The sequence below is a fragment of the Calypte anna genome, chromosome 5A (genome assembly GCF_003957555.1).
Source record: "Calypte anna isolate BGI_N300 chromosome 5A, bCalAnn1_v1.p, whole genome shotgun sequence".
Taxonomy (NCBI): domain Eukaryota; kingdom Metazoa; phylum Chordata; class Aves; order Apodiformes; family Trochilidae; genus Calypte; species Calypte anna.
In genome coordinates, this window is record NC_044251.1 from 22,158,676 (window position 1) to 22,182,669 (window position 23,994).

The 23,994-nt window shown below is 41.7% G+C and overlaps 1 protein-coding gene across 4 annotated transcripts in view; it reads left to right on the forward strand.

Annotated features, from left to right (window-relative positions):
- Positions 1-23,994, forward strand: part of NRXN3 (neurexin 3) — an 897,015-nt gene that overhangs the window by 197,252 nt on the left and 675,769 nt on the right. For all 4 annotated transcript variants that reach the window (XM_030451649.1, XM_030451652.1, XM_030451650.1 and 1 more), the window contains one exon: positions 203-364. In XM_030451649.1, the coding sequence (XP_030307509.1) occupies positions 203-364 (162 nt within the window). The remainder of the gene's footprint in view (positions 1-202; positions 365-23,994) is intronic.

Genomic DNA, 23,994 nt, shown 5'->3' on the forward strand with positions numbered 1-23,994 from the left:
GAGAAGCAGATGCTGGAGCCTTTCCATTGTGGGTGAAGCAGACCAGAAAATGGAGCTTGGTTGCACTAAAAATATATATATAGCAAATCTCAACAAAATCCTTAATAAAACTGACATAAAAATATAGGGGAAGTAGTTTGTTCTATTCAGGATTGTAAGGTCATTGCTGGGATTTTCTTTGTCGATTGTGTCCCTTGAACAGGTGACAATCTCTGTGGATGGCATCCTTACCACCACGGGCTACACGCAAGAGGACTACACCATGCTGGGCTCAGATGACTTCTTTTACGTGGGAGGGAGCCCCAGTACAGCTGATTTACCTGGCTCTCCAGTAAGCAACAACTTCATGGGCTGCCTCAAAGAGGTAACTGTTCCAAATTAATTCTTGTTTCTGTGCCTTTGATTTCTCAAAGTCATCTCTCTTCCCTGCCTTTCATTGCACACATTATGAGAGGAGAAATGCAGCATGAGGATATAATGGACATAAAGCAGTTCTGTGGACTTGAAGTGTACTGTGTTGCTAAGAGCATGCAGCAGAGTTGCTGCAGGGGTGCAGAGTAGTTAGATGGCTTCCAGAACCATGTTGTCTCATGCTGGCTGCCTGCCTGCCCTGGTCACATAGTTAATCCACAACACTGAGAAAATCCACATATGAAACATAAAGATTAAACTACCTGGCTAGCATCTGGAGCAAGAATAGTGTTCCCTGGAGGGGAAAAAAAAAATCCAACCAAAAAACGAAGCCTCATCCCAAACCTAAAACTTCAGAGGGGAGGTAGAGCAGAATCTTCCTATAGGAGTCAGGGAAGCAGTGATACTGAGCTAGATGCTGTTCTGTGTAACAGAACTGACAAGTTGGCATCCTACTGGTGCTTAACTCTTGGTGCCAGAGGTTGTTTGTTATATGCCAGTCCTTTGGTGTAAGCAATGGCTGTCAATAGTTAGCTCTCTTGCCTGGCCTCTGGATTAGTTAATGGTATGCACATGTACTGTAAAGAACATGTAAGCATCTTACGTAGAAAATGAAACTGCTGTGCTGAATATGAATACAAATTGTCATACAGAGATCACATCATTCTGTTTTCATCTATAGAGCCTTCAGCCTGATTTTCTTAGGCACTGAGCATTTCAGATTGATTGAAATCAAGAGGAGATACAGCTTCTTAGTGTCTCTTTAAATCAGGATCTTAATTTTATTTATGGATGCTATGAACATCAACACTTAGCAGAGGCCATTTTTATGTGTGCTTTAAGTCAAGCCAATGGAGCAGAGAAAGCAGTGACAAGAAAATCTTCAGCAGCTTTATTATTTATATAATCATTTGTATTCTATTAGCTTGCACAATGTGCTAAGAGCTGCTTACATAGCTGTCTCTGGCTCATAATGCTCTGTTGAAAGAAAAATCCAAGCAACTACTTAAGAATGAGAGGAAGAGGAAGAAAACAGATAATCAGAATGCATTTTGTAATCTTCACTTGACTAGGCAGTGACAGGAAATGTATATAAGTAGCTGTCTTGACTTAAATTCAGGCTGGTGCTGGCTGCGTTTGAGCTACAGTCAACTTAATAGCAACCTGCTTTTAGTAGTGGTCCAGTAATGCTTCCAGCTGTTCTGCAAATGTGCCCAAAATTTGCAGAGCCTGACCTCTGAGGATGAATCCAGCATAGAGTGTTCACTAAGCATAAGTGTAGTCCCGGGCTGTCAGGGGAGGCGTCTGGAAGTGGGATGAATGAAGAAATGCGGTATTTCAAAATGAAAACCATGTTACTAATTAGCACTTTGTATTTCTATTCTGTTATTCCTTCAGACCTCTTAGGCCACAAGATGTATTACCAAAAGTATCACTAGGAAGTGTAAGGCAGCTGATGTGCGCTTTTTGATCAGTTATGGTTTTGGCAAGTGGAGGAGATGGAGCTGAGATTAATGAAGGAGGAGCAGCTCTAGTCGGCTGTCAGAATCCTGACAGACCCCAAAAGTGCTGCCTAAGCACCAGTGCCTGCACAGAGCAAGGCCTGACCAGAGCAGGTGGCCTATACAGGCTCAAAAGGTTTCTCATTGCATATATAGTGAGTTATTCCCAGATATCAAAACAGGCAGTGTTTTCATTATGTGTAGCTTTGGATGAATTGAGCAGAAAATAATTTGCCTTGTGAAATTCGTCCCAGGGTCAGTTCCCTTCAGTTTTCTTTGCTAGGGATGAAAACACTGATGGCAAGGTAGCAGGATCAGTCCAAGATCCACCTGGAATTATGAAATGATTCTTTGAAATGTTTTCTTTATGCTTACTTTTGAAATGCCAGGGTATATCTGTGTGATGCAATGCAGCATGGTATGAAAGAAACCTGAGCTGGCCTGAGAAAGCTAGAATGCCTGTGGGCATCAGACTGATCCCCTGGAGCAAGCCAGCTCTGATCCTTGAAGAGGCAGAACTGGGTTAGTGCAGTGCTTGTGTGCCTATAATGTTTCTGGTTCCAGAACTGGTTACAGTGAACTTGGATTTCTACATAACAAAGCACTGTATTTCATAAATCAATCCCTATGATATTGTAATTTTTTTTATTCTGTGGCCAAAAAGGATGCTTAGTCTCTCATCAGCCAGTATTGGAGGAGCTTAAGCTTTTAAGAAAAATATTCTAAGCTAAGAAAGTTAGACACAGGGATAGGATAGGCCATAATAGCAAATATTATTTCTTTCAGTTTATGCTTCTTAGTAGAGCAATTCTCTTTTCCTGCAAAAAATCCTACCTTTGTAATTGCCTGTTCCCAGGGACGTACTACATCCTGAGTGGATTGTACTGCTGTTTGTAATGGTGGAGAACATCTTACCAAGCCCTCTACTTGTCTCTTGAAGGTGTGAAAGCCGGACCATCTATTCCTACTCCTTTGCATTTGGGATTGATGCTGGCGTTGGGGTGAAACTTTCAGCTTTGACTCTCTGACCTCTCTTATTTCATTTGGACTGCATCAGCCAAACTGCTCACATGGGAGCCAAGAGGCCTCCTGCAGTGGAGCATTGCCTTCCCACTTCCTCTGACATTACACATGGGTGCTGAAGTGCAGTGGGGCAGGGTATCTAATGACTTTCTCCACTCCCTTGCAGCTGCAGAGGACTTCACCACCAAGCTGGGGTTGGTGATGGGAAGAGGGGCAGCTCTGGCAGGATAGATGCTTTGTGTGGTTACAGTCTGAGCCTTGGCTAGGAGGAATGCATAAGCATGTGTTTCTGGCAGGGAACTAAGGGTCTTAGGGCTCCTCTGCTGTGGTATCTAAATAAGCTGTAGTGAAGGAAATCATATTTTCTTTGAATTGCATGATAATGTTTCCTTCTTATACCACAAAATAGATCCTCCTGTCTCTTCTTGTGGCTGCAGGTTCTAATTGAAGACTTTCCACTAACTTGTTAGCAGTAATATACCTAAATCATAAATCCAAGTGCTGAATGTGTAGTTGTTGTTGTTGTTTTTCTTCACCTTCATTTTCATCAGAATTAAGGATGTCCCAGGGTGTGGTAACAGTGTTTGTTTTGCATTTCTCTGTAGCTGTCTTGGTCGTGCTTGAAAGCACTGACTGAAAGTGGAAAGGAAAAGCATCCATTATTAGTTTTTAGAGACACTGTAGGGCCAGAAGGAGGTAGGACGAGACAAATACAGACAAACAGCTATGTTTTTCATATACTGGAGAGTCTCAGGGACTCCAGTAATCAGGAACCAGTCAGCTTTCCAGTAATCAGGGATAGAGATGCAGATTGGAGAGATTTAGTTGTGTGGGCTAAGAGGGAAAGCTGCATTTCAGTCTCCCATCACTAGGGAAGGGAGAGAATCAGAGTAATTCCTGGGCTCTATGAGGGAGCCAGCCATTCAGATTTGATTTACTTGTAGCGTTGCTTAGATGGTACAGATGGAAATGCTTTAGAAGACCCTAAAGTGATCCTTAGAGAGTGGATGTGCAAGAGAATTAATGAAATGTTCACATTTTTCCATCAATGCTTTTTTAAAATCTCAATTCTGAAAAATGTTGATTAGTAATAACAGCTTAATGGAAGCAGTGAGGTTTGCATATGGGTGGAATATGGCAGAAATTATTCCAGGGGTCAGGCACCATCTGGCTGTGATGGGAGAAATCTGTGAAAGCTTAGATCATTTCTTTCTACAGTTCAGCTGCTAGGAGCCAGATTTCCAAATAGTTCATGAATGTGCCTAGTTGCTGTATGTAACTCTTAAATGCTATCTGTAAGCCATTTTTTAATAAAGCCTATTTGCATTTGTAATGATGCTATGATTTCTGTTTGAGGATGAATTTTTCTGGTTGGAGTGTCACACTGGGGAGGAGGCTGAAGGTACAGATAGAATGCCTAAACCACAGAGGCAGACAAAGACAGCCTGAGTGTGAAGAGAGCAGATGGAGGAAGTTGAGGTTGCAAGAATCCCTTTCTAACAGGGAGGCCAGACAGCCCAAGAGCATTTGGGTTCCCAAGATCCTCCTTCAGGGCGGCGATTTAAGAGAACCCCAAGAATGCATAAGAGGAGATGCAACAGTTTGAGGAATTTTGCTGATGTGCTGTGGAGGAGAAGGTTACCATATAAGTGGCATTAATTATCTAGACTTGCTGGTCTGACACTGCTTCAACTGCTCTATTGTTTTTGGACTCGCCTGTTTCCTATCTGTATTATTAGTGATATTAGTATTTGAAAAAGAAAGTGAGGGGCTAGTGATACTGCCTAGAAACAGCCAAACTTGACCAAAGGCTGAGTATGACTCCTTTCCTCAAAACATGTCTAGTTCTTAATCATGGTATCCCATTAGTAATCTCTGCCAGAGCATCTGAAATAGTCCTGATGATGATGATGACCTTGATTCCTAAACTTCCATATCTAGAGGCCTGTAAAATTTTTGCTTGCTGCTTATTCTTGATTTTCTCCTGCTACAGTGGTAGATCAGCCTACTGCTTCAGCTCCACACTGTGTCTTGAGAGTGAAGAAGGTGCATTTTCTCTGCACACCTGTAGAGCATCCAGCACAAGGCCTTTGTCATGTTTTTGTGTGCCCCTGTTGTAGAATCATAAAAACACAGTAATATTCTTTTTCTAAATCATACTTCTTGTGAATGACAAGGATCTCATACAGAAAATCCAGTGGTACAGAGTAGCTGTACTGTGACCTACTAAATACATGTACTAAAAGTATAATTCATAATAATAATAATGAGTAACATTAGCTCATAGGACCCTTTGTCTAAAGAGCTCAGCAAGTGGCTCTTTCAAAGGAACCTCAAAGATTTTGGGTTTTTTTTCAAACCATCAGCTCAAATGCAGTGCCAAAGAAGTGTATGTCATTGTCCTCTTCCTTCGAATGTTGCAACAGAGCACAGATGTGATGTGACTTGGTCAATATCATGCAGCCTGACGCTGGTAGAGCAATAGATGAAAGAGAGACATCCTGCCTAATGCTCCATCTTTTTTTGTTTCTCTCCCTCCTGGCTTGTAGAGCCATAGCTGATGTTCTTACTGGAGAATATTAGATGTTCCTGGAATTAGTGAAACCTTGTTTCTCCAAGGAATATTCTTCTTTAGGAGTAATATTTACTGGTTTCTTCCTCTTTTATCCTCAGTTTCTTTATACATTCCTGTCAAGATGAGAAGGGGAAAAGTATGAAAAATAAACTTATGCAGATTGCTCAGGGTATATATAGGATATGTACAAAGTGTATTTTAACTTGCCAGCCGAACTGTTGCTTATGAGTATGAAATGCCCCCAATGTTCTCTTGAGAGTCAGCTCAGGTGGGGAGAGGAAGGAAAAATCTGCAACAGACCCTGCTCATAAGCAATCTAAGTGGCTGAATTTGAGGCTGGGGGCTGTTAAAATAACGATCACTCCTGAAAAAATGGTTGCCCATGTTGCTTTTTTTTGAATGTGAGCAAGGTCTGATGGGCACTTCTTTGCTACTTTGTGGTGTTTCAGTTGGATTTGAGTTCAAGATATTAGGAACTGCATCATAAGTGCAGTGTATCTTAGGAGATTTCTTCCATCTCTGACCAGAATGGGAAATGATCGTCCAAGTTATGGATCCAGTTAAAACTTAAACTTCTACTGGATCTGGGGAGACTTCTTAATGAAATACATGTTGCCCTGCATGATCTACAGGTTAATATTTCACATATATATTCTCAAATTTTCTCCTGGCCCACAGGAGCTACAATCAGTAGTCTTGTCAGATGTATTAGTGTGCTACCAGTGCTGCAGTTTTGCTTTAGCTAGGGAGTTGTTCAAAGCTCCTTTTTCTAACATAGCTTAGCCCTTCCCTGCCCTAAAGAAGAAACATCTCTGCTAGCATTATTGCCTTGCCATATGCATGGCAGAAAAGTGTTTTGTCAGTTTGTCTTAATTTGCATCCAAAACAAGAGTTTTGCTGGCATAATAATATTGGATGAGGGTTTGGGGCAAAATAACACAAGCTAACATCAGTTATTGACAATCCATTTCATATGTTTCTGCCCACATAGAAAGTGGAAGAGTAATGTACTCATGACATGTGCATAGAAAATTTAAACATTCCCTGCCCATGAAGTGCTTTTCCATGGAAAGTATTCCTGTTCAGCAGGAACACTTTGAAATTGTATCATGAAATTCACCCTTAATGAAGGAATTTGAGTATGGAAAAGAAGGGCTGAATTACTTTTCAATTAGTAAGACATAAGAGATTCAAAGACAGGAGCTGAAGTTTCAGCTGACTGTAGTACAGGAGGTAGAGGAGAAGCTATTTTATCATCTGTGTACTGAAACAATCACTAGGCTCATAAACTTTTTTCTTTAATGAAATTCATATAACGAAGGGTTTAGACTCCTACAGCTGTAACAAACCTAGAAGTGCAAAGTGTTTGTCTTTTTTTCATAGCTCTGTTCCCAGTTTAAATAAATACAGGTTCTAGTTAAGATCACATATATTACAACAAAGCATCTTCTTCTCTGGAACTTTTATCAGTAAGCCAACAGCAGCTTGCAGGCATTCCAGGTCAGCCCCAGTGCACACATTTTGTTGAGGAATTAATTTAAAGGATTACTTGCATGTCAGCAGTTCAGCAGCACTGAACTCCTGAAGTTACTGCACTCTTGAAAAATTGAAAAGAGTAATTAATGGCCAAAGTCTTATTAATAAAATATACATTTAGATTGAGCATGTTTTAAAGCAAGCATTGATGAGCAAACATAAGTACAGAAACTTTTTATGCAGGAAGTGCAAGAGGCATCCTTTGTGGGGCTGTTTGAACTGTGTACTGCTAGCACACTCATCAGCTAAAGAGTCTCCATGGAGCTAGAACAAGATGTGGTCTAACCCAGTCAGAATGTCTCCAGCTGCCACTGAAACAGGTACCTAGGGAGGAGACCAGCAGCTGCAGAAGCTGTTGTAACCACTCAGCAAGGCAGCCAGCAGGCTGATGTGTCACACCAGTAATGGGCCACTGCACTGAATCCTGCCTGAGCCATATGTACGTGACCCTCAGCCCTGGTGCTCTGGCCATCTGTACTTGATTTGCAACAGAACTGACAGGAACAGGCTTTTCTTTCCTGCATACCAAACCTGACTCCTGCAAGGGATATGCCATGTGCTGTTGTTTAGAAAATGAGTGTTTACAGGTGTAGAACTGGGTTCATGTAAGCAAAATTGGAAAATGTAATGGGAATTGGAGCAATATAACTTCTGCTTTGAGAATATAAGGGAAATATATTAATGCAACAACCCTAGCATGCAAATGTGATTTAATCCACCTCCATTCAAGAATGAGCAAACTCAGACAGGATACAGAGTATGGATGAACAAACATAGCTGAATCCAAAGTAATCAGCAGAGCAGTGGTGATTCTCATGGAGGTTACTGGGGCAAAGATTTTTGGCCTTTTTTTTCTTACTCTATCAGCCAAATGCGGTTCCATCCTAAGGGATGCTGTGATCTTAACTTTGGCCATCCAAAGCCTGATGTTCTCAGCTCATGATGACACTTAATGAGCTTCTTTTGCTATGCTTGGCTTTGTAACTCACTGAGCTTAATAAATGCTTAATTTGGGTGAATTCTGAGCAGAAATGGGATATATACTTTTGTATCTCTTTATGTTGCATTGAAGAGATTACTAAGGCTCAATCTTATACTGTCAGATGGGTAGTTTTGGAGGGTCAGTACCTGCCATATGCTAATATTAATAAAAAGATAGGAGGGTGAGAAGTTGTGAAACTCCGCTCTGTATGTAGATATGTAGAGAACAGGCATTTTCAGCTTATGAGTGACTAGGATTCTCATTACTGAGAAAGGTAAAGAGACAATATACATCTGTGGCAGGCAGAGAGTTAATAGCCACAAGTATGCAGAGCTTAATCTGTTTTGCAGTGCTATGGTACACACTCTGACTCCTGGCATAGCTGTATAGTGATGAGAGAAGCAACTTTCTACTATTTTGAGTACCTGTTCCATGCTCAGGAATTAAAGGGATTCTGCTCCCTGTGTAACTGTGTCCCTCAGCACAGTTCTGCTTCTTTGGAGAATATCCTATACCTTTACCAGTGGGAATACACATCACTAGGTTTGAGGCTAGAACTTCTACCTTAACCCCATTTCAGTACAAGTCCTCAGCCTACTTGGTAATTATTTTTTATTCTCTTGGTCTTTTAAGTTTATTGCAGCCTTCAAATATGAATGTGCCCAAGAATATATATTATACTCTAGCTGTGCTTTCAGGTGGGTTGTGGTCCTTCCATCCTGGTGTGCAAGGGCTGGATCTTGATTTTTAGATCGTTATTGAAAGGAGTTTTCTTGGCTTCCTGCTTGACAAGTGTCATCTCTTTGGAAGCAGCAGTTACTATACAAAACTTCTTGCTTGACCCTGTAGGCTTGACAATTGCTATGAACTGCTTGTGTGTGGGTATGGATTGTGAGCAATGGGGAAAGTCTGAGCTGCTGCTTCCCACCACAAAAAGCCAGGCTGCTGCAGCTGCCAACAAGGGGGTTGAGAAAGGATGATGAGGTTTGAATGTTGAGCAGGTGGGCTGGATGACTCCTCCCAGGTCCACCACTCCTCCGTAGCAGTGAGCCAGGTAGCTGTCAAGCTTGACTAGGACAGGAGGAGAGAACTAATGAGCAGTGTTTGTTGCTTGAACTGCATGCAAAAGGCAGTGGCCTTGGTATGCTATAACCTGATTTTGTGTTGTTTCTAATTTTCTTGCTGTTCTAATTCTTTGTCATTGCTGCTGTCTGGCTTTGGTCTACTCCTGCTGGTGTCAGTTGCACTGAATAGCTGTGTTTTGGGATTATTTTCTCTCCCCCCTTCTTTCAAACTGACAGGCAGAATGTACTTAGCTAAGAATTAACAGTGGGTGTATCTGGGTTCCTGGGCAATTAAATTGGAATAATAGAGGTGATTTGTCTTGCAATTTAAACTGAATGGCTTATGGCAAGGTTTTGTGCTCTTTGGGTCAGTTCCATAAGTGGAGGTGTCAGAAATGGCAATCTTAGAGCTCAAAAATGAGTTAGGGTCTGGCTTGTGCCCCTGCTCCTTGTAGCTACCTGGACAAATATCTAGTAGCACAATGAGATGAGTGATGTTTATTTTCACAGGTCTTAAGGTAACATCAGGGGGACTGCTGTATTGCATACTGTGGCTACTGGTGACTTCACATCACCAGAAAGGGGAAAACTCAAATGCTCGTACTTCCTAAGCACAGATCTTAGCACTAGAGTGTTTAGCACTTCAGGAAGAGCATCATTTACGGTGGGCTGCATGAGGCTCATGATACGCAACTAAATAGTAACCACTGCTTTCAGGAAAGCAGTGACGTGTAGCATGCAAGTTACCAAGCTCCTCTGGCAAGAGTGGAAGTGACTGAGAGGTGGTGTCTCAGGTGTAGCATCCTGAGAGGTAACTATGAGTGATGCCAGCAAAGCTTTCTTACTGTATCAGTGTTGGTAAGTAGAGGAAACACAGAGGTTTGGGAGTAATGGCAGAGATGAAAAATGACATTTAGAAATGGGGCCTGAAAATGCCATAATCATTTCTGTTAAATCTATGCCTTTCTTACTTATTATTAGCTGGTTTAAGTGGAATGGGTTTTGCATATAGACCAAGTCTCTGAACAGATGATTAATGGTTTTATCTGTAATAACTTTACATTTTATAGAACCCTGCTAGGAGTCTGCATCTGGTGAGCCAAGCTATTTAAAGCTGTGTTAATTCTGTTAATTGCTCTATGTTTATTTGTATTGCAGGCATCTGTGGGCTTTAGGATAATGTAGTGGGGGGTATATTCTCTCCCTCTTTCTAGCTGAGGAAAATGGAGAGGACAGTTTCCTCAGCTAGGAGCAGCAACCTTGGCAGAACATCCTGGCTGGATTTCTTGTCCTTGAGATTTCCCTCTCTTACTACAGCTGAATGCAGTGAGATGCCAGCGAGTGGCAAGATGTTCCTTTGATTGAGGCAGGAGGTAGGCAGACAATCTGCTTTTGTATGCACTTACCATCATCAGGCACTAACAGCAACAGGGAAAGAAGCCAGTGATTTTTAGAAGGCTAATCATGTCCATCCCAATCTGATCCTCCCTCTCAGCTGCCTTCTAGTGTTCATTTTCCAATTTGGTTTTGGTTGTGAAGTAGGTTTCAAGCCCTGGACAAATGTGAAGATACGTGTGCTGATCCTTTCTGAACTTTTGTCAGAGAAAAGTTCCAGCAGTGGAATTCAAAAAATTTGAAGTTACTAAAACATTGCTATGAAATGCTAGGAGGGTATCACAGTTGTTTTCATGCTTGCAGCTGGGTTGGACAAACCACTGAAACAAACTGGATCAGGCTCTGGTGACAAATTTGTTCACTGTCTTGTACCTCTGTGAAGATTCTCTCTTGGGCAGCAAAATGAGAAAGCAAAGGGTTCACTGACATTATTAACTGTTGACCTAAAAGTGCAGAACATCCTGAAAGGGTTGGTACTTGAAGTTATTTAGCTAATGTGAGCTCACTATGGCTGTTATCTGTGTAGGTGGGAGAAGAGGTGGCTATTCTGGTTTATGTAAGTACCAGTTCCCTCTCAGACCTATGATATGTGTTTCAGTCTATGCTTCAACTTTGGCAATGCTACAGCACCTTCCCATCAGCCCATTAAGATTTCTTCACACGCTCTTATTTCTTTTATGGCTGTCTTCAAAACTTCTTTTTCTTGTGAAGACAGGTGAGATGCTAGGGTGAAATATATCCTCCTGATACTGATGATGCAACTACAGTTGGATTTCTGCACCTGCCCTATAACACTTTATGGCCACTTACTAAGTAGGATGTTAGTTGTAGCCTCCCAAAGAAAGTTCCTACCAAAAGGAGGGGCTGTCACAGTACCTGTCTCAAATGTGTAAAGAAAACTGTGTAGCATAGGGGAAAGCTTTCTCAAGAGTATGACAGACCATGATCCTTGTGACTTTCCACTCCCAAAGTACAAGAGTTCTGTATTTGTCATCTCTGCCAAGTAGAAGCTGGTACTGGGGATGTCCAGTTCATGTTTTATATCCAGATAATGGTTGAACAATCAATTGCAGTATTAAAATTGGTTAGAAAGCAAAGCTCAAGGAAAGTATATGCTGTTCTTACATTTAAGAATAGGTCTTCTTCTGCAACTTCAGTGTTCAGCCAACCATAAAAGTTGTCAGCTGAGCACTTTCCTCCATTTCTCTGGTTTATGTTCCATAGCTGATATGTCCTGAAGCATCCTTCATCTGGGACAACGTGAACACTGAATGCCTCTGTTCTCCTTTACTCGAGCTTGGTGTGCCTGCTTCTGTTTCTGTTTCTGTCTCAGCTTGCTTCCTGCTATTCATAACTGCACACCAGGACATCACATATAAATGCAGCGTTGTCACTTCCTCTCTCTTCTCCCTTTTTTTCTTAATATGCATTTCTACTATGTTCTCTTAATTAGCATATGCTTAACTCTTCTGGCTTCAGGCTACTTTTCCTGTTTACAACCTCTCTGACACATTTTGTTAGAACTTCACAAATCATATATCATAGGAGAAATTAATTATGCATGTAACTTATTAGGTTAATAACTTTCATCTCATTGTGAGATTCACATAAAGTCTATACGTTACACATTAATAATTCAAATGGCAGCTTTGACATCAAGTGCACTTTCTAAATTGCTTCTATCCTTTCTTAGGAGCTTTGAGTGGAAACTACAGCTGGTTTTAAAAAGATTTCATCCTGTTTCTGTTTCCGTGTTCCTCCTGGAGTCTGGATTTGCCAGTGCATCCAGCAGAAGAGACCAAATAAATGTTGGTCTGCCCTTTGGTTTTGCAACCAAAAAAGACTTTTTGTTTATGAGGACACCTATTGGTAAGAATTATAGAATGTTTTGGGTTACAAAGGACCTTTGGAGATCATCTACTCCAATCCCACATGCAAAAGCAGGGACATCTTCACCTAGATCAGATTGCTCAGAGAACTGTCCAACCTGATCTCTAACATTTCCACAGATGAGACATCTACCACTTCTCTGGGCAAATTGTTTCCAGTATTTCCCCACTCTCAATGAAAAAAACCAAAATTTTTTACATCTAGTCTAAGTCTTCTCTCTTTTCATTTAAAACCATTACCCTTTGTACTGTTGAAAAAAGTCCCTGCTAGAAGTTTGTCTCCATTTTTCTCATAAGTCCCCTTAAGTATTGAAAGGCTGAAATAAGGTCTCCCAGGAGCCTTCTTTCTTCCAGGCTAACAAAACACAATTCTCTCAGCCTGTCTTCACAGGAGAGGTGCTTCAGCCCTCTGATCATTTTTTTGGCCCTCCTCTGAACCTTCTCCAACAGGTCCATATCTTTCCCATGCTGAGAACTTCAGATTTGGACACAGTATTGGAAGTGCAGTCTTACCAGAGAAGAGTACAGTGCGCTCTGCAAGTGCATATTGCTGGCTCATGTCCAGCTTTTCACCCACCTGTTCCCCTGAGTTCTTCTTGGACTTGGGCTGCTCTCAATCCCTTCATCCCCCCAGCCTGTATTGATACTGGAGGATGCCCTGACCCAGGTTCAGGACCTTGCATAAGGTTCATATGGGCCCAGCTCTTCAGCTTGTCCAAGTCCCTCTGGATGGCATGCCATGCCTCACCATGTAAGCTGCACCACTCAGCTTGGTGGCACCTGTAAATTTGCTTAACGTTCACTTGATCCCATTATGTCATTGATGAAGATATTAAACAGTCCTGGTCCCATGACCTGGGGGACATGACTGCTCTCCATCCAGACACCGAGCTGTTGGCCATTACTCTCTGCATGCTACCATCCAACCAGTTTATCCACTGAACAGTCCATCCACCAAGGACATGGAGATGTTGGAGTGAGCCTAAAGGAGGGACAGGAAGATGATCAGAGGGCTGGAGGACGTGAAGACAGGCTGAGAGAGCTGGGGTTGTTCAGCCTTGAAAAAAGGAAGCTACGGGGAGACCTTATAGCAGCCCTCCAGTACCTGAAGGGGTCCTAGAGGAACTTTTTATAAGGGCATGTAGTGATAGGATGAGGGATAATGGCTTTAATCTGGAAGGGGGTAGATGTAGGCTAGACATTAGGAAGAAATTCTTCACTGTGAAGGTGATGAGACACTGGAAGAAGTCACTCGAAAACTGTGTCTGCCTCCTGCCTGGAAGTATTCAAGGAGAGACTGGATGGGGCTTTGAGCAACCTGGTCTAGTGGGAGATGTCCCTGACCATGCAGGGGGAAGGGAACTATATGATCTTTAAGGTCCCTTCTAACCCAAACCATTCTATGATTCTGTGAAACAGGGAGTTTTCACACAGGAAGGCTTCAGTGGAGAAGTCTTCTGAAATCCATGTGAGGTGTGAAGATTCATTAGTGGAATTATAAATGGAAAAGGATCTGGGTGGAGAAGCCATGTTTTGCTGAGAATATGATAGTATTCAGCTAAGGAGTGTCTGCAGAACTGCAGGGGATAACCTAGTAATGCTAGGACAAAAAATGGGCAAAAAAAAAAGACAGATTAAATCAAATGTATGTCAATAGAAATTGAGGTACTGGGAAGGAGAAAAGTAATCCCCATCTTCCATAGGCAGTGGTGAGCTTTGAGATGATTCTGATGTTTTAGTAAGGTATTAATTGAAAATACTTGACTGGTGGTCAATATCAATCAAATAAGTTCTTCTAATGTTAGACTTTGGTTTTTTAGGTAAGGAGTAGAGAAAAATATGAAAAATCTAATGGTATCATTAAATAAAACCACACAGTGGACCCTGTTATTTTGTCCTTTTAATCTCAGAAAGAGAAAAGGCATGCCACAGTTTTAGCCAATAACCAGGTGACACATGCTCTTTTTTAATCCCCTGCTATGTCCTCAGGGGAAGATAAAAAGGGATAATCAGGGAGAGAGAATTTAAGATTGGAAAAAAAACAGAAGAGGTTTAATGAAGTAGTAGTAATAATAATGATGGTGAATTACAAGGATATAGATATGGAACCTGCGGTCCTCAGTTGGTTATTACTTCCTGACCAGAAAAGTCCAAAATTGGACTTGTCAGCACATGGGGGTGCCCGAGTTCAGGGTCCCAGTGACAGTCCACAACAACCTAGGAGAGTCTGAGCCAGTTCTGCTCAAGGAGACAGGAGGTGACTTGTCATTGTCAATGAAGTTCTTTTGCAGCAAGAAAACGGGATATATGGGAGCAGCAGAGGGAGAGATGACAAACAAATGGCCCCCAATGCTGCCAGCACACTAACCAGAGATGCTAGAGGAGGGGTCTTGTAAGATCCATTATCGACTGAGCACCGTGGGCAGGAGCACTGTGATTGGTCCCTCTGGGTCCCCTGACCCATGCTGTCCTCCCCCCCCCCCCCCCCCCATGGGCACAGCTGCTCCCCCTGGGTGTTACTGCTGCGGCCACAGCCTGACAGCAACCGGGGGTTCCTGAGAGCTCTCAGATCAGTGTAGCCATAGGGAATTTTTATCCTGGTCCTCTCAGACGCAGACACAGAGCTACAAAGATATCTAAGATCACAAGAGATTTCTGTACAAGGACTGACCAAACATACTATGGCTCTTCATAACAGAACCGACAGAGGAAAGATATGACAATTGGATGTAAAATCATGTGTGCTGTGGGAGAGGAATCAAAGGAAACTGTCATTCAGTTTCTTTTCAAATAGAAGGATTAAGTAGCATCAAGAGCCAAAGGCAGGGCAAGCTTCAGAACAAACAAAAAGAAATATGATAGCACTTGAAGCCATGGAAATTCTTGATGTGGGATGTTACTGAGACTGGAAAAAACTCACAGAAGAAAAATCCTTGAAAAATACTAAGACATCAGTTTGTGCATGCAGAGTCTCCTAGCACATAATAAGTGGAGCCTATGAAATGGTTTTGCTACAGCTGCTCTCTTAGGCTTGCCTGGGTATTTGAGGAGGTGGTTTTCAGGTATAGGATGCCGATCCAATGTTATATGGGGGAATTTTATGTTTAAATATTTTCTGGTGTGGCTACACCATTCTAGTCTCTCCTTAGTATTTTCAAGTAGATATTCTATTTGATCTGCCTTTTATTAGCTACAGCATGCCACAACACATCAGAGGCCATGATACACAGAACCCTTTCATTGCAAGTATTGTGTAGGAAAGTTTCTGAAGGCTTGCACACAGCTGAGGAGGAAGGCAGCTGAGCACACAGTACATTAGAAGAGCAGAGAGTCAATTTGGTATCAGTTCTGGCAGAGATTTATGCAAAATTAGGCAGTAATATGTACATGTGGAAGTGGGATAGGTGTGTAGGAGGAGATGGAGAAACAAAAGAGAGAAGGCTGGAGTGCCACTTGATTATCGGAGGTGAAATGATGCCCATTTTGATGAAAACAAGGGTTTTTGTGACAGGCAACCACATTTGAGGAAGTGTCTGTAAGTGAAAAGAGCAATAAGAAGGGCTAGATGAATTCTGGATGTTTTCAGAGAAATGCAAGTTAGATTGGTAAGTCAGATTGTAATTATTAAGGCCCCCAGAGCAATCGATCTAAAATAAGAATATTAGCAAGCAAAGCTTTAAAACTGCCTCTGAGTTGTGCTGCAAAGCTGTCTGCCTTTCAGTACTTAATGGTCTTTCTATGTATGGTATGTAGAATTTTGTGAAGTTTTGGAGGGTTCATTTCCAGTAGAGAGCTCTCTCCAAAGCAATACAGGCTCCCAGGCTTCAGTCTGGGCTTGGGAACCCATCCAGGACTAATGTTTGAGTGGTGATTAAGTCTACTTCTTCCCTTGTCACTGTAGCTGTCGAAGTAACTTTTAAGAAGTTACTGGACCCTTTTCTGAATCCAGAGTCTACATGGGGCTGTCTTTTATAGGAGACTTAAACCCCACATTTTTTGGGTTGTTTTTTTTTTACTGCCTCAAAAAGATAGACTGGTGCTGTGTAAAAAAGAGATGAAAAGACACTACCCTACTGGGCCAAACTCCAGAACTGTAGATAGTAGAAATAGTAAACACCAATCTAATCAGCTTGTCCATCTTCTCCTGACAAGAGTGCCATTGTTCCTTTCAGTGTATTAACTCAGGCATATTTCTACAAAGAGATGTCTACTATGGGGCTGTATTTATTGCTTTCTGTGTTCAGTTTGCTGCTGAAGATGTCTCAATGCCAAATAAGACTTTCCTTTGCACCTGGGCATCCTTGCATTTTGAATGCTAGAGACTTAACTATAAAAATAAAGAAAAACAAAATAAAATAATAAAAATAAATAAAAAAACCTACTAAAACTCAAAGAATTACTGTTTAGAGAATAAGTTAGCACTATTTAGTGCTGACTTCCTCAATTAAAAGGCTGTAAAAACTGTCAAAAGTTATCTGACAGACAAGCGGCAGGATCAGAAATAGAAACCAGGAACTGTAGCTGTTGTTCAACTCAGTAGAAGACAAATGTCTGCTACTCAACCTGAATCTGCAGTCATCTATCCTGTTGCTCACTGAGTGACTGGTGGCATGAAAGGGTTTCAGAATGTTAGAGACTTTTAGATCAAAAGAACTACCATACCCTGCGAGCTCAGCCTTCTGCTGATTATCATATTATCCCCACTTAAAGCATAATTTCATAGGGTTTGTAAGCAATAAAGTTGAAGCCTCAATCTCTTCTATTTTCCCCACATTAAACCTAAGAGTTCTGGGCATTAAAAGAAATTGGGCCTTATATCAATTTGGAATTTCTCTGACACTAGCTCCCAAATGTTGATTCTTGTAATACAGTTTTCCACTGAAACAAAGATGTTTCAGAAGTCCAGTGTTTTTCCTTTATCCACTATAATCAAGTCCCTTCTTTATCTGTCTTTTGAAAAACTAAACAGATGGAGTTCCTTTTACATTAATGCAATTATTCTAGTTCTCAAATTGTGTTGAAGCTGTGTGATATATTCTTTACAATTTTTTAGTCTTCAAGAAAATAGAGATTTTAGAATTATGCCTAGGAATTAGTGTGCATACATATTGCTTATCTTAGTCATATATCCTGTGACTGATCTTGCTCTTTTGGCCATAGCACTTTATTGAAAACTTACACTTTCTCCTTCTATGTGTCCTAAATTGTTTCCAAAGTCACAACCTTACAAAGTGCAGGTCCTCTGAGGCTTTACCTACTGGTTTCTGTAGTTCTTGGCCTGTCCTCCATGTTTATAACCTCATTTGTTTTACTATTTGACTGTTTTTAAAATTTGCTTGGACTGAAAGGGCTTGGACTTCTATGCTCTATATATCACTCTGTATTACTGCTGTGTTTTTAAAGTTTAGCATTGTGCCAAACTTGGTATTACCTTGAAGTATTAGCTTCAATGCTTTATATATTTACTTTGAGGTAGTTTATAAAATATTTAATACTTTTGCATCAAATACGGATCCTTATGGTACATTAGAAATGCCTCTTTTCACTGCTTTTGAGATTTGTCAGCTGGCTATCTGTCTACTTGTCTATCTGTCTAATACTGTGCCCTATTTTGTTCTTACATGCTGTTAATTTAGAGAGAACTGTCTTCTGGTGTTCAGTCAATATCTTAAAATATATTTCGTCTCTGCCTTTGCCATTGTCATGACAGAGATTCCCTTTATACAGGAAGGTCTAATGACATTAAGTATTGTATTGCTATCCTTTAATGTTTTTACTAAGCACTTAAATAGAAGCTGCTGTGATATTTCCTGCAGGGTTGATGTTTCCTGCAGGCTAAACCCAGCTGCAGTTATGCATCTTGTCCTGTTTGGCTTTTGAAAATATTCACACTATATTATCATTCTTTTATTCTTCTGTTATCTTTCTATTATTCTAAGATTAAAAATAAACCTCAGTGGATGAGAAATCTCATCATTCAGCTCTCTTAAGACTTTGGAGCAAGTGACCCAGGTCTGTGAAATCAAAAATAAAGCATATTTATTCCTGGTAGCTGATCAACATCCTCTTTTGTTCTTATGGATTGCAAAATACTTTATCATCCTCTTGAGATATAAGCACTTATGTTCATCATGTATTTATATCTGACAGAGAAAAAAGTGTTGCATACTTCATAAATTTTATAGGCTGAACTATTTAAACCATTACCTTAGGGTTTTGATGGACTTCTGTACCAAGATATAACCATTTTTTTAGCTACTAATGCATCCTACTGTGACTTAAAAGACTTCATTTGTTAGTCAGATCACCAGAAAACAATGCACATTACTTCCAAACTAAATAGTTGTGATTTGTCTAGCCACTGCATAGGATTATGCTGTGGTCTCATAAATTAAAGGACACTTCTGTTAGATGACCTTTCCCATGCAGATTCCTGTAGCATGTAGGTTAGGATCAGCTTGTAACTTGCCTTTAAGTGAAAGAGATGGAATGCATTGGATAGCTCACATAGCATAGTGTAAGAATCAGGCTTGAAATCTAGTATTTCTCTGTGCTCTTTCAAGTTTTGTAGCATGTTTTTAAAAGCATATGCCACAGTGTTATTAAATGTTTTCACTAATACTATATACATAGTCGGTGTCTTTAATATGTGCTTTCTGGACAGTTTCCTACTTGAGACACTGAAGAATCACATTAGCCCTCTTAGCAGCTGCATTACAAAGGCATTTCATGTTCAATTGGTTATGCACCAAGACACATGTGCTCTTTTCATAGTCACTATTTCCAAGGCTTAGATATGGTTCCCATTGTGTGAGAGTTACTTATAGCCTTTGATCTTAAATCTATAATCTAGCACTGGGCTGAACTGAAATGAACAATATGTCAGTGTATGTATCCTTAAATACATGTCGAAGTGATAAGTAAACTCAACTTGAGATATCTTCTTGTCCTTTTCTGGAATCCACCCTAGGTATCAAGGCTGCTTTCCAGTATCTGGAAGTTGCTTAGTGGTTGTTATTCAGCCATCCTTGAACAAAAACTTTGGGCAGTGGCCTTCTTCCCAGCATGCTGCCTCAGTGTCTCTCTTTGGCACCTGGAAAACTTTATTAACATTTCTTCCACAAAACTGGAAGCAAGGATTTAGGCAAAATACAGCTTGAATATTTCCTTTTACTGCTTTTAATTTGTTTCATGCAAGGGATTCTAGGACACTGGAGCAAACCTCCAGCTCTAAGTTTTTCGTAAGGGATACAGGATTATACTTATGCTTCTCCACGTCAGACAAATCCCTGCAACTGCCACTTGCTACCACTCTGCCTCCCAGACCACACCAGTGTCTCCAATGTGTAATGATCAATAGTAACTGTAGCAATAGTAATATCAATGTAATGGTAATGTTCCATTGCTGGCAAAGATTTTATGTTCAGCCTGGGAAAATGAAACTTGTTTTCAGGAGACAGTGATTGGGCCATTTATACCTCTTAGAGGAATGTGCAGGCAAACTTTGCAAGGTGTAATTAGACACAAAGGAGCTTATTCTCGTTCTTCAAGCTAATTGAAGCATTTAACTTCTTTGAGTAAAATACTTCTACACAAATAGGGAAGAATGTGGCGAGAAGATGATGATCTGCTTTTAAGAGACATGTTAGCCTAGGTAGAACAAAACTAGTTGGTAGCACAGTGAAGAAACAACAATTCAGGACTTCTGGCTTCTCTGTAGCTTTGTGATAAACTTACAAGGTCTTGGACAAACATCTGCAACTCATCTTTCCTTTTGGAAGCTCTTGGGAAATAAATCTTAGCCTTAGTAATACCTGTTGATAGATCTGCCTGCAAACAATGGCTTTGTGCTAAGAGGTGTCAGGCTTATGGGTGCCAGAACTGTATAAGATAGTTACAGTTTCAAGGGCTAAGGGATTGTGTTATAAATACATAAAGAATTTATTGACAGTGACTGAGGAGGCAGGGAAATAATTTGCCTGTTTTGGTTACTCTTTAGATTGCTCTCAAAGCAAAATGGGGAGCTGTGGGATAGCTGAAAAATGCAGCCCTTTCAGAGTGCTGTGTTCTGGAGGAAGAAAGAGGAAGGAAAGAGCATACTACAGTACAAAAAACAGCAATGCTCTCACTGGACCATAATCATCATCACTAATTCTCTCCATTTGAATGCCATGTGTATGAAGTACCCAAGCCAAACAGAACAATTCCTGCCCAGAAATGGCAAAAGCTAGCAATGCTGAGCTGCCTCATGTGCTGAACATTCATTTTATAGCAATGAATTTTTCTGCATCTTCCTCTTCATATTCTGCACAGTGGGCTTTGTAGACAGTTTCTGAGTTTTGTTTTGTTTTGTTTTTTCCTTGTTTGCCTCTTTGCAGTAGTAGACCAATCAGAGTTGACATTAAGTTATTTGGGCTTGGAAAAGGATGCAGGCCCAATCCAGAATACTTTACATTAGAAATACTTCACTTGGAAGTTCCTGTTGTTGTTTGCCTTTCTTCCTCATTTAGCTGTGTTCCTTTTAGGATTGCCCATGCCAAGGTGACAGAAAAATGCATGAAGGAGCATGATTAACTCCTGCTGAGTCCCATTCAACACATAGTCCAGTGTCACGCAGAGCAAAACTAGTTGCAATTTCTGAACTGAAGACTCACTGCTAGATATACTGGAGGGTGCGAGTGTGCAAAGGCTGAATTTGCAGTCCCAAGGATTCTGGTAGAATATTATGTCCCCCAGCCTTTTTTCTGGGAAAAGGTAACTGCATCCTTATGTGCAGTGTTTCAGAAAAAAGATACACTTGCCTTTTGAGCTACCTCCAGGATGAGAGGTAGCAACTACCAGAATAAACAAGCAGTTTATTGGCAGCAGAGCTGTGTAAGAACAGAAGCGTTTGAGGACCCACAAACAGACAATTTGCATTCTTCCTGTGATAATCACGAGCACAGTCAAGTTCACTGTCATGGAAAAATGTGGACATTGCACAGGAATCACAGGTGGAGAGATGCTTTGATCCCCACAAGTCTATGGGACCGGATGGGATCCACCCAAGGGTGATGAGGGAGCTGGCAGAAGAGCTCGCCAAGCCTCTCTCTATCATCTACCAACAGTCCTGGCTCACTGGGGACATCCCAGATGATTGGAAGTTGGCGAATGTCACGCCAATCCACAAAAAGGGCCAGAAAGAGGACCCAGGAAACTACAGGCCTGTCAGCCTGACCTCAGTGCCTGGCAGGGTCATGGAACAGATCATCCTCAGTGCAATCACACAGCACCTGCAGGATGGGCAAGAGATTAGACCCAGCCAGCACGGGTTTAGAAAGGGCAGGTCCTGTCTGACCAACCTGATCTCCTTTTATGATCAGGTGACCCGACTGGTGGATGAGGGGAGTGCTGTGGATGTGGTCTACCTGGACGTCAGCAAAGCGTTTGACATCGTCTCCCACAGCATTCTCCTGAAAAAGCTGTCAGCCCACAGCTTGGACAGGAGCACCTTGTGCTGGGTTAGGAACTGGCTGGAGGGCCGGGCCCAGAGAGTGGTGCTGAACGGGGCTGCATCCAGTTGGCAGCCGGTCACTAGTGGTGTCCCCCAGGGATCAGTGTTGGGCCCAGTTCTGTTCAATATCTTCATTGATGATCTAGATGAGGGGATTGAGTCCATCATCAGCAAATTCGCAGACGACACTAAGCTGGGGGGGAGTGTGGATCAGCTGGAAGGCAGGAGGGCTCTGCAGAGGGACCTGGACAGACTGGAGAGTTGGGCTGATTCCAACGGGATGAGGTTCAACAAGGCCAAGTGCCGGGTCCTGCACTTTGGCCACAACAACCCCATGCAGCGCTACAGGCTGGGGACAGAGTGGTTGGAGAGCAGCCAGGCAGAAAGGGACCTGGGAGTCTGGATTGACAGGAAGCTGAACATGAGCCAGCAGTGTGCCCAGGTAGCCAAGAAGGCCAATGGCATCCTGGCCTGTATCAGGAACAGCGTGGCCAGCAGGTCCAAGGAAGTGATTCTGCCCCTGTACTCAGCACTGGTGAGGCCACACCTCGAGTACTGTGTCCAGTTCTGGGCCCCTCAGTTTAGGAAGGATATCGAGGTCCTGGAGTGGGTCCAAAGGAGAGCAACCAGGCTGGTGAAAGGATTCGAGCACAGACCCTATGAGGAGAGGCTGAGGGAGCTGGGTCTGTTGAGCCTGGAGAAGAGAAGGCTCAGAGGAGACCTCATCGCTGTCTACAGCTACCTGAAAGGAGGGTGTAGCCAGGTGGGGGTTGGTCTCTTTTGCCAGACAACTTTCAACAAGACAAGAGGGCATGGTCTTAAGTTGTGCCAGGGTAAGTTTAGGTTAGATATTAGAAAGAATTTCTTTACCGAGAGAGTGATCAGGCATTGGAATGGGCTGCCCAGTGAAGTAGTGGATTCTCCGTCCCTGGAGATATTTAGAAAGAGACTGGATGTGGCACTCAGTGCCATAGTCTAGCAACCGCAACGGTGGTTCAAGGGTTGGACTCGATGATCTCTGAGGTCCCTTCCAACCCAGCCAATTCTATGATTCTATGTTTCTATGATTCTATGAGTGGCTGGGTGTACATATAACAGCATGTGTGCAGGTGCTGTTCACAGTTCCATACATATCCCCTTAGTAGGTACCAGTGCAGAGATCCTCTGTTCAGATCTACATGCAAGCACGTAAATACATATGTCTTTCTAAGCATCTATGCACAGGGGATAGAAATGTTTATGTAAGTGCAAATACACATTGACACATATTAGCAAGCAAATACAGCATGTAAGCTGATTAAGTATCTAAACATCAGCAGCCAGTTCTGCACTGAAAAATACATAGGTATCCTTGATTCCAGGGTTTTCTTAAAGTTTTGTTAGCAATTATCTCTTATTCCCAGCCCCCCCCCCCTTTTTTTTTTTCTTCAGTGGCAGCTATAGCACACAGTCAACCTTTCTTGGTGTATATGAAAAACAATGGCTGGCTGATTTCTATGTATTTTGTGATTTTTGACAGAGTTTGCTCTATGAAAGGAGAGTTAACTCCCATAGAGAAGAAACTCTTGATTCTTTAAGATATGTAGATGACACACAGGTGAAACAATTGTTTCTATCATTCTAGTCAACATGGTCTGGGTAACAGTAAGAGCAGAGCCCCTTTCTCAAGCCCATCCTTCAAAGATGATGCCTCCAGAAATGGAAGTTCGCAGTGTGCTGGGACTGTTTGCTGCTGCACTAGTAGTGTCTCAGTAAAGGTATGGAAAGGTGACTGGGACTTGAATGATAGAAGTGAATGGGCAGTCCAGTTAACCAGAAATGATTAGAAGATTTAAATGGAGAATTTTGGCCAAACACTGGCTAAGATGGATTTTATTTTCGGCTTGAAAATATTTGAACAGTGTAAGCTCTATAGCTCTGCTAAAGATCTGCTATAGAGCTTTCTTAAGCAGTGAGATACCATTGAACAAACAGAAGATGTAAGATAATATTGTAAATTATCCTTGTATCAAATAAGCTTTCTTAGATGTAAGATTTGTCTCCTGCATATGGACAAGTTAGCTCCATGCAGAGAAAATGGGAAGTCCGTGCCTAGATGCATTAAAATGGCATTGTAGGAAAAGT